At 42.5% G+C, this 7,460-nt stretch overlaps 1 protein-coding gene across 1 annotated transcript; it reads left to right on the top strand.

Moving 5' to 3' along the window:
* Positions 1-870: 870 nt before the first annotated feature.
* LOC136209453 (uncharacterized) lies at positions 871-2,087 on the top strand. Its single transcript, XM_066000917.1, has one exon. The coding sequence runs from the start codon at positions 907-909 to the stop codon at positions 1,774-1,776; it is 870 nt and encodes a 289-aa protein (XP_065856989.1). The 5' UTR covers positions 871-906; the 3' UTR covers positions 1,777-2,087.
* Positions 2,088-7,460: the final 5,373 nt, after the last annotated feature.

Below are 7,460 nucleotides of genomic sequence, written 5' to 3'. Positions count from 1 at the left end.
AACATCATTTGACATACATATGACAATGCAAACAACTTATGGTCTAAACAAAGTTCTTGACTTAATAATTCCTATTGATTCAAGTGATGTTGAACCAAACATACAATCTTGAAATATTTCGCAATTGAAGCAATTGCAAAACAGATGATAAAACTACGAAGACAATTGTCTTTGCCGTTCTTGCAACTCCCTATCATTATTTTGAGACTGCGAAGATAATCCTCCACTCAATTGTTTCGCACGCTTAAAAAACTTTTCGTACTGGAAGCAACTACGAAATAAATTTATATGACTGGTATGAATTTGCTTCGCAGTTTCTTCCACTACAAAAGGTTTTTCAAGGCTTCTAAAATACCAAACTGCTGAAATAAGAGGATTTCTAACACATTCAATCACGCAAATATATCCCAAATAAGTTTCCAATGCGTAAACGTGCTATTAAACATAACACTAACCCTAATAAGGTTTTAAATCACTAGTTTTTACTAAACCCTAAACTTGTAAACCCTAACATACCCTATACCCTAAACATGTTGCGATTCCATGTTATTAGATTCAAAGAGATTACAACTTACCTTCTTTCCGACCTTTGCCATTGGAATTGATGCAAATATCTTCCAAAATTGCAGCAAAAATCGAAACAAAAATCACACTTTTTATTCGCACAAAGGGTTTGTTTTTTCAAAATGGTGTTAAGTAATAATATATATACTAAATATATTACGGAAAAATTTATTTGAAAGCGTCTAGTTTGATAAGAGATGTTGTAATGTAAACTAGAATAAACTAGAATATCATTAAACACCTCCAAAAAAACTAAGAAAAACTAACCCTAGTTGGTTATATATACCAAGTCAAATGATAGAAAAAATATCATTAAACACCTCCAAAAAACTAAGAAAAACTATGCCTGTTTTCTCTCCAAAAACAACTCCTCCACCTTCCTACAAAGTCCGATCAGTTAGTTTTCCGGCGAGATCAAATCCAACCATTCACAAAATCCAACAAAACCTCAACAAACTCACATCTCCCCCCAAAACCCCATCATCAGAAACACTTCATCTCCAACTCTCCGGCCTCGGAGACACCTACAAATCCGTACAACATCTTCTCCAATCACCATTAACCCAAAAAACCCTAACCCAAAAGGTACCCCAAATGTTAGACGATCTAATCCACTTCTTAGACATATGTAGCAACACCAGAGATTGTATTCTATCCGTAAAACAATCCCTCCGACAACTCCAGTCATCTCTCCGGCGAACCCAGGCCGCCGGAAGTGACCAATTCACCATTGAAACCGATGTTACTGCTTATTTTCACTCTAGAAAGAAGATGAAAAAGGAAGCAGCAAAGTTTATGTCTTTACTGAAGATTAAAAAACCCCAATTTGGGGAAAATGATGATCATCTTTTGAATTTGATTCAATTACTCAGAGAAGGAAGTTGTGTTGTGTTTAATTCAATTCTTGTTTATCTTTCTGCCCCAATTTTGAAAAAGAGGTATAAGTACTGGCCGCCATTGATGTTTTCGAAGCTTGTATCTGAAGTTCAGGGAGAGAAGATGAATGAGATGCAGAAAGTGGATTTTGCGGTTAATGATTTGATGGAGGAGACGGAATGTTCGCCGGAGAAGATGGAATCTGCACAGAGAATGATGGAGGATTTGGAATTGAGTATGGAGGGATTTGAGATTGAATTAGAGGGTTTGTTTAGAGAGTTGATTCATACTAGAGTTACTCTTTTGAATATAGTTTCTCACTCTATTATTAGTTAGAGTTTGGAGTAACCGAGTGAACCGATGAATGAATTTTAGTTCGGTTATTTCGGTTCGGTTTGATTTTTAATAGGTAATTTTATCATTTGAATCCTCAATATTTTGGAGGATTTATAGGATAAGTTTCTTTCAGTTCGGGATCGAACCGGCTATGGAAAGAGTGATGTTTAATAGGTGATTTTATCATTTGAATCCTCAAATTTTTAGAGGATTTATAGTGATAAGTTTGTTTTAATTTGTAATTAGTTGTGTATATGTTTGCTTGATGTCTAAATGTTGTACATTTACAAAATAAAGAAAGTTTAATTTGATTTGTGTTTAAATTTCTCGAATTTCAAAATGTTACGATTAATGTATTAAGTTGTTTATTTAGAACAGGCTTAATAGGTACCCAACCTCTTAAACTTGTAACTTTTTTTTTACCTGCCCCCCTTAATTTAGGGGACAACCTCTCAACTCTCCAAAAACATCACATACAGCCATTTGCATCCCTATGTTCGGTCAAAATATTGACCCGTGTAGAAAACGTACTTGATTGTTGACCACACCAATGTCACGTGTCACTTTTTTATTAAAATTTTAATAAAAAAGTGACACGTGACATTGGTGTGGTCAACAGTCAAGTACGTTTTCTACACGAGTCAATATTTTGACCGAACATAGGAGTGTAAGGGGCTGTATGTGATGTTTTTGGAGAGTTGAGGAGGTTGAGAGGTTGTCCCCTAAGTTGAGGGGGCCAGGTGAAAAAAAATTACAAATTTAGAGGGTTGGGTGCCTATTAAGCCTTTAGAATAAATAACTTCTCAAATTGTTTATTTGGAATAAATAACTCCTAAACTTAAAAAAAAACATTCAACCTAATATTATATTAGAAATAAAAAAAAATTATATACATAATTAACTAAAAAGTATAAGATAAGTTTTTTCCTTAGTTTTCTCCTTCTTTCATTAGAGAAGTTTTCTCCTTCTCATGGGAGCTATGGTTTTCTCCTTCTCGTGGGAGCTACGGCTTGTGGTTTGGTTATTTTGAGGTTTGTTTTTTCTCTCTCATAATTGTCTTCATTCTATCTCGGATCTATTCTCTCTCTCAGATCGATCTTCTCTCTCTTAGATCTGTCTTCTCTCTCTCAGATCTGTCTTCATTCGATCTCAGATCTATTTTCTCTCTCTTAGATCTATCTTCTCTTTCTCAGATCTGTCTTCTCTCTCTCTCAGATTCTTCTTCTCTCTCTCAGATCTGTCTTCATTCGATCTCATATATGTTTTCTCTTTCTCAGATCTATCTTATCTCTCTCAGATCTGTCTTTTCTCTCGCATATCTGATGGCGAAAGACAGAGAGAGAGAGAGAGACCTAGGGTTAGGCGGACCTTGGAGGGGGGCGGTGATGGCGGCAATTCCGATCTTGGTGAGACGGATCGGGCGGGCGTCGGATCTGGTGCAGGATGGAGTGTCGGCTGGCGGCGTTGTGGCTTCGGCAGGGGATGCAAGGGAGAAGAGGGGGCATGGATAGCGGGTGAGGGACCGCTCCCGGGAGCGGGGTCGGGGTGCTTGGCAAGGGTCCGATGGGTTAGATCCGGCAGGATGCAGTGCCGGTTTAGGGGATTGGGGGGCTGGAGGGGCCTAGGATCGTGGGGATAGGGGCGTGGCGCCTGGATCGGTTGCCTTGCTTGCGGATTCGGCTGGGACGCAGGCGGCGCCGCTGGAGGGGGATTCATCGGCAGGGAGGTTGGACGAGCGGTGCCCTGTGCCTGGGGCAGTGGTTGCAGGATGTTTGGGGGGTGGGCGCATGGGTTCGGGTGACGCGGTTGCCCGCCCCTTGCTCCCCGCGATCCCAGATGGACGGGTGGGCAAGTTGCCGCCTGCGGACTGTGCGACGCCTGTCCTCCCTGTCAATGGTGCCAGGCACCGCAGGGGGCCTGCCGATGCTGGGGATGGGTGTTGGCCTGGTTTTTCCGGCATTGTGCCTGACATTGATTGTCCTATTCCGGTCAGTGTTGGGCAGGCTGAGGCTGCATTGGGGGGCAGGTTGCCTCGAGTCAGAGGCCTTTTGAGGCTGGGCATGATATTCAGGAACAGGGGAACATGGCCTCCCCCATGACTGCAGTTGGCAATAATGGGATAGGTAAAGGGTCTTGGAAAGGCACTGTTATAGGAGTGGTTGAGGAGGAGCTCTGCTTTGAGGAAGTGGAGATGGTAGGGGATTCTGCTGATCTTTTCTTTGATTCGGACGAGGAGGATGGTGTCCAGGATGACCCTCTTTGTCCGGTTATTAGACTGTCTTCGGAAGAGAAGAGGGAACTCGGAGAGAAGTGGAAGGTGTCTTTGATAGTTAAGGTGTTGGGGAAGAGGATCAGCTTTAATTATTTTGCCCTAAGGATTCAAGCCCAGTGGGCTAGGAAAGGGAAAGTCAGTATTACTGACCTTGAAAATGACTTCTATGTCATCAAGTTTACTAGAGGTTAGGATTACAATACTGTGATCAAGGGGGGCCCATATATTATTTCCAACCACATTTTGGCTTTACGGCCTTGAGTTCCTAATTTTAATCCCCATGATTCTACTGTTAACAGGATTTTGACTTGGGTTAGGTTTTCGGGCCTTCCTATTGAGTATTACAGTGAGAAATTCCTAAGCAAAATAGGAGGTATGGTTGGGAAGGTCCACCATGTGGATAAGACTACTATTGGTGCCATTAGGGGCAAGTTTGCTAGGGTTTGTGTGGATGTGGATCTTGCGAAACCCTTATTATCTAAGTTCTGTGTTCAGAACAAGGTGTTATTTATCGAATATGAAGGCTTACATAACATTTGTTATGATTGTGGCATTTATGGTCATTCTCAGGAAGGTTGCCCCAAAAGGGAGAGTGTTTTGAAGGAGACTATTATGGAGAGTGGGAGTATTTCTGTAGGTAACCAAAGGAATGAAGGAAACTTCGGTCCTTGGATAGTAGCTAAACGGACTACTCGTCGTAGAACTCAGCCTCCTATTATGCAGAATCTTCCTCCTGATATTATCAAGAAGGGGATTTCTGCTCCTTCTAAGCCTATGGCTGCCCCTAGTGTGAAGGAGAAGCCTATCCCCAGGGCTAGGGAGGAGGCTGGTATCAGCTTAGCTCTTAGGTCTGACTCTAGGTTTGGTGCCCTATTGAAGACGTTCATGAGCCTGTCCAGGGAGATGAGCTTATGGAACACAGTTTGCCGGGTCTGGAGTCTGTTGTGTCTTCTGAGCTAGTGGTTGATTCTGTTAATCCCCTTTTTGCTTTCAAGAATGAAGCTCGGGGGGGGGGCCTGGTTCAGGTGGCCCGAAACATAAAGGAAACTAATGAGGGTAGTTCTTCTATTCTTACTGGTGGACCTGGAATTGGGAATCCAATGGGGGTTATTAAACCTGGTTTGAAAAAGCCAAATGGCAAATAAAAAAGCATCCAGAATTCCTTGGCTTTTTCAGAGAAGAGTGGACCTGCGGGTACCTCGGTGAGGCTCTCAGGAGCCCCTAGTAAATACCTGGCTTAGATAGGTTGGTGCGGTCAGTCTCCTCCTTTCTATGGACTTGTTGTGCAGGAATGTTAAGGGTGTGACTAGCAAGGCTACCCGTATCCATATTAATGACCTAATTAAACAGTTTAACCCCTCGTGTTTTGCTTTACTGGAAACTAATATTAGTGGAGAGAAAGCAGATGAGGTGGTTAATAAGTTTAAGAACTGGAGGTGTGTTAGATCGGAGGCTACTGGTCGAGCTGGTGGGATCTGGCTTTTCTGGAGGCCAGATCAGATTCATTTTGATGTTATTAGTATCGATAAGCAGTTCATTCACTGTAAAGTGAGCATTTCTGGTATTACTCCCTTCTTGACTACCCTTGTGTATGCTTATCCGATCTTAGTTAATCGCAAACGGCTGTGGGAGATCCTCTTTTCGATGAGTGGCAGCATCTCTGAGCCCTGTTTATTGCGAGAGACTTTAATGATATCGGCCTTATGAGTGACCAGAGAGGAGGTTCCAATCATTATGTTAATCACTGTCTTCACCACAAAAATAATATAGATTTATGTGGGCTTTCCGACTTGGGGGCTTCGGGTCATAGATTCACTTGGAAACGCAATAGTACCTTTGTTCGTTTGGACAAGGTCTATGCTAATGTGGCTGCCCTGACTTCTTTCCCTGAGTGTTCTGTTTTAAATCTTTCGTTCCGTCATTCGGACCATTGTCCTATTTTGTTTAGACTTTTGAGAGGCAACCGGCCTAGGGGGAAGAGACCGTTCCGGTACCAGCTAGCGTGGGAGTCCCATCCTAAGTTTAAGGAGTTCATCCAAGATAATTGGAAACCTCATTCGAATGTCCTGCAAGCTTCTGAAGGGTTCAGGAAGAAGGTGCTTGGTTGGAATAAGAATGTCTTTGGGCACATTATTAGAAGAAAGAATAAGTTGTTAAAAAGGATGGAGGGCGTTCAGCGTAGGTTGGATGCGAGGTTTGATCACAGTTTAGATAGCCTCCTGAGAACCCTTCAGAAGGAGCTAGAAGCTATGCTTAGGCAGGAGGAGCTTCTCTGGTTCCAGAAGTCTAGGAAATCCTGGATTAGGGATGGGGATCGTAATACCAGGTACTTCCATCTGTCTACTGTGATCAGGCGGCAGAGGAATAGAATTGAGGCTATCAAAGATTCTGATGGGGAGTGGGTGTATGAAGATGAGTTGATTCGGAATTTGGCTCTAGAGTTCTATAAGGAGCTTTTCAAAGAGGATCATGTTCAGCTGGAGAGGGCTCACTCTATTGCTACCTTTCCTTTGATCAATGAGGATATCAGTCAGAGTGCCTTTCTTCCTATTTCCCGAAAAGAGATTGAATGCCATCTTCAGAATTGGGGCGTCTAAAGCGCCTGGTATTGATGGTCTTCCAGCTGGCTTCTACCACAAGCACTAGGGTGTTGTGAAGGAGGGTATCTATGAGTTTATCATAGGTGTGTTCAATGGGTCTAAGGATATTGAGCTGGTTAATAGAACTCTCCTGGTCCTTATTCCTAAAATTGATAAGCCTTCTTCCTTTTTGCATATGAGATCCATCAGTTTTTGTAATGTTCTTTACAAGACGATTACAAAAATTGTGGCTAATAGAATCCGTGGCATTCTTTCGGAGATCATTTGTCAGAATCAGGGTAGTTTTGTACCCGGTGGACAAATGATGGATAATGTGGTGATTGCCCAAGAAATGGTGCACACTATGAAGATTAGGAAAGGGAAGAATGGCATTGTGGCTCTTAAGCTGGATTTGGAGAAGGCCTATGATCGCATCAACTGGAACTTCCTGATGGAGAGTCTGGATCCCGGACAGTTGGAGAAATCTTATTAAGGTTTGTATTACTTCTCCTGTGTTTCAGGTTATGGTGAATGGGGATATGTCGGAGGAGTTCTCTCCGGGTCGGGGCATCCGTCAGGGTGATCCTATGAGTCCCTTCCTTTTCGTTATCGCTATGGAGAGGCTGTCCCACCTTATTCAAGATGCCATTGATATTGGGAGTTTCCACCCGGTGGCCATCAACAGTTTCTGTCCCCAGTTGACCCACTTATTCTTTGCGGACGATGTCCTTATCTTTCTTGAAGGTAATGAGGAGCAGTTGAGTGTCATTATGGATATTCTGGATTGTTTTTGTTCGGCCTCTGGTCAGAGACTTAATATCCAGAAATCTAGG

Source organism: Euphorbia lathyris, chromosome 10 (genome assembly GCF_963576675.1).
Source record: "Euphorbia lathyris chromosome 10, ddEupLath1.1, whole genome shotgun sequence".
Lineage (NCBI taxonomy): Eukaryota > Viridiplantae > Streptophyta > Magnoliopsida > Malpighiales > Euphorbiaceae > Euphorbia > Euphorbia lathyris.
Note: the sequence above shows the minus strand (reverse complement) of the source record. Positions and strands in the feature narration are given on the sequence as shown.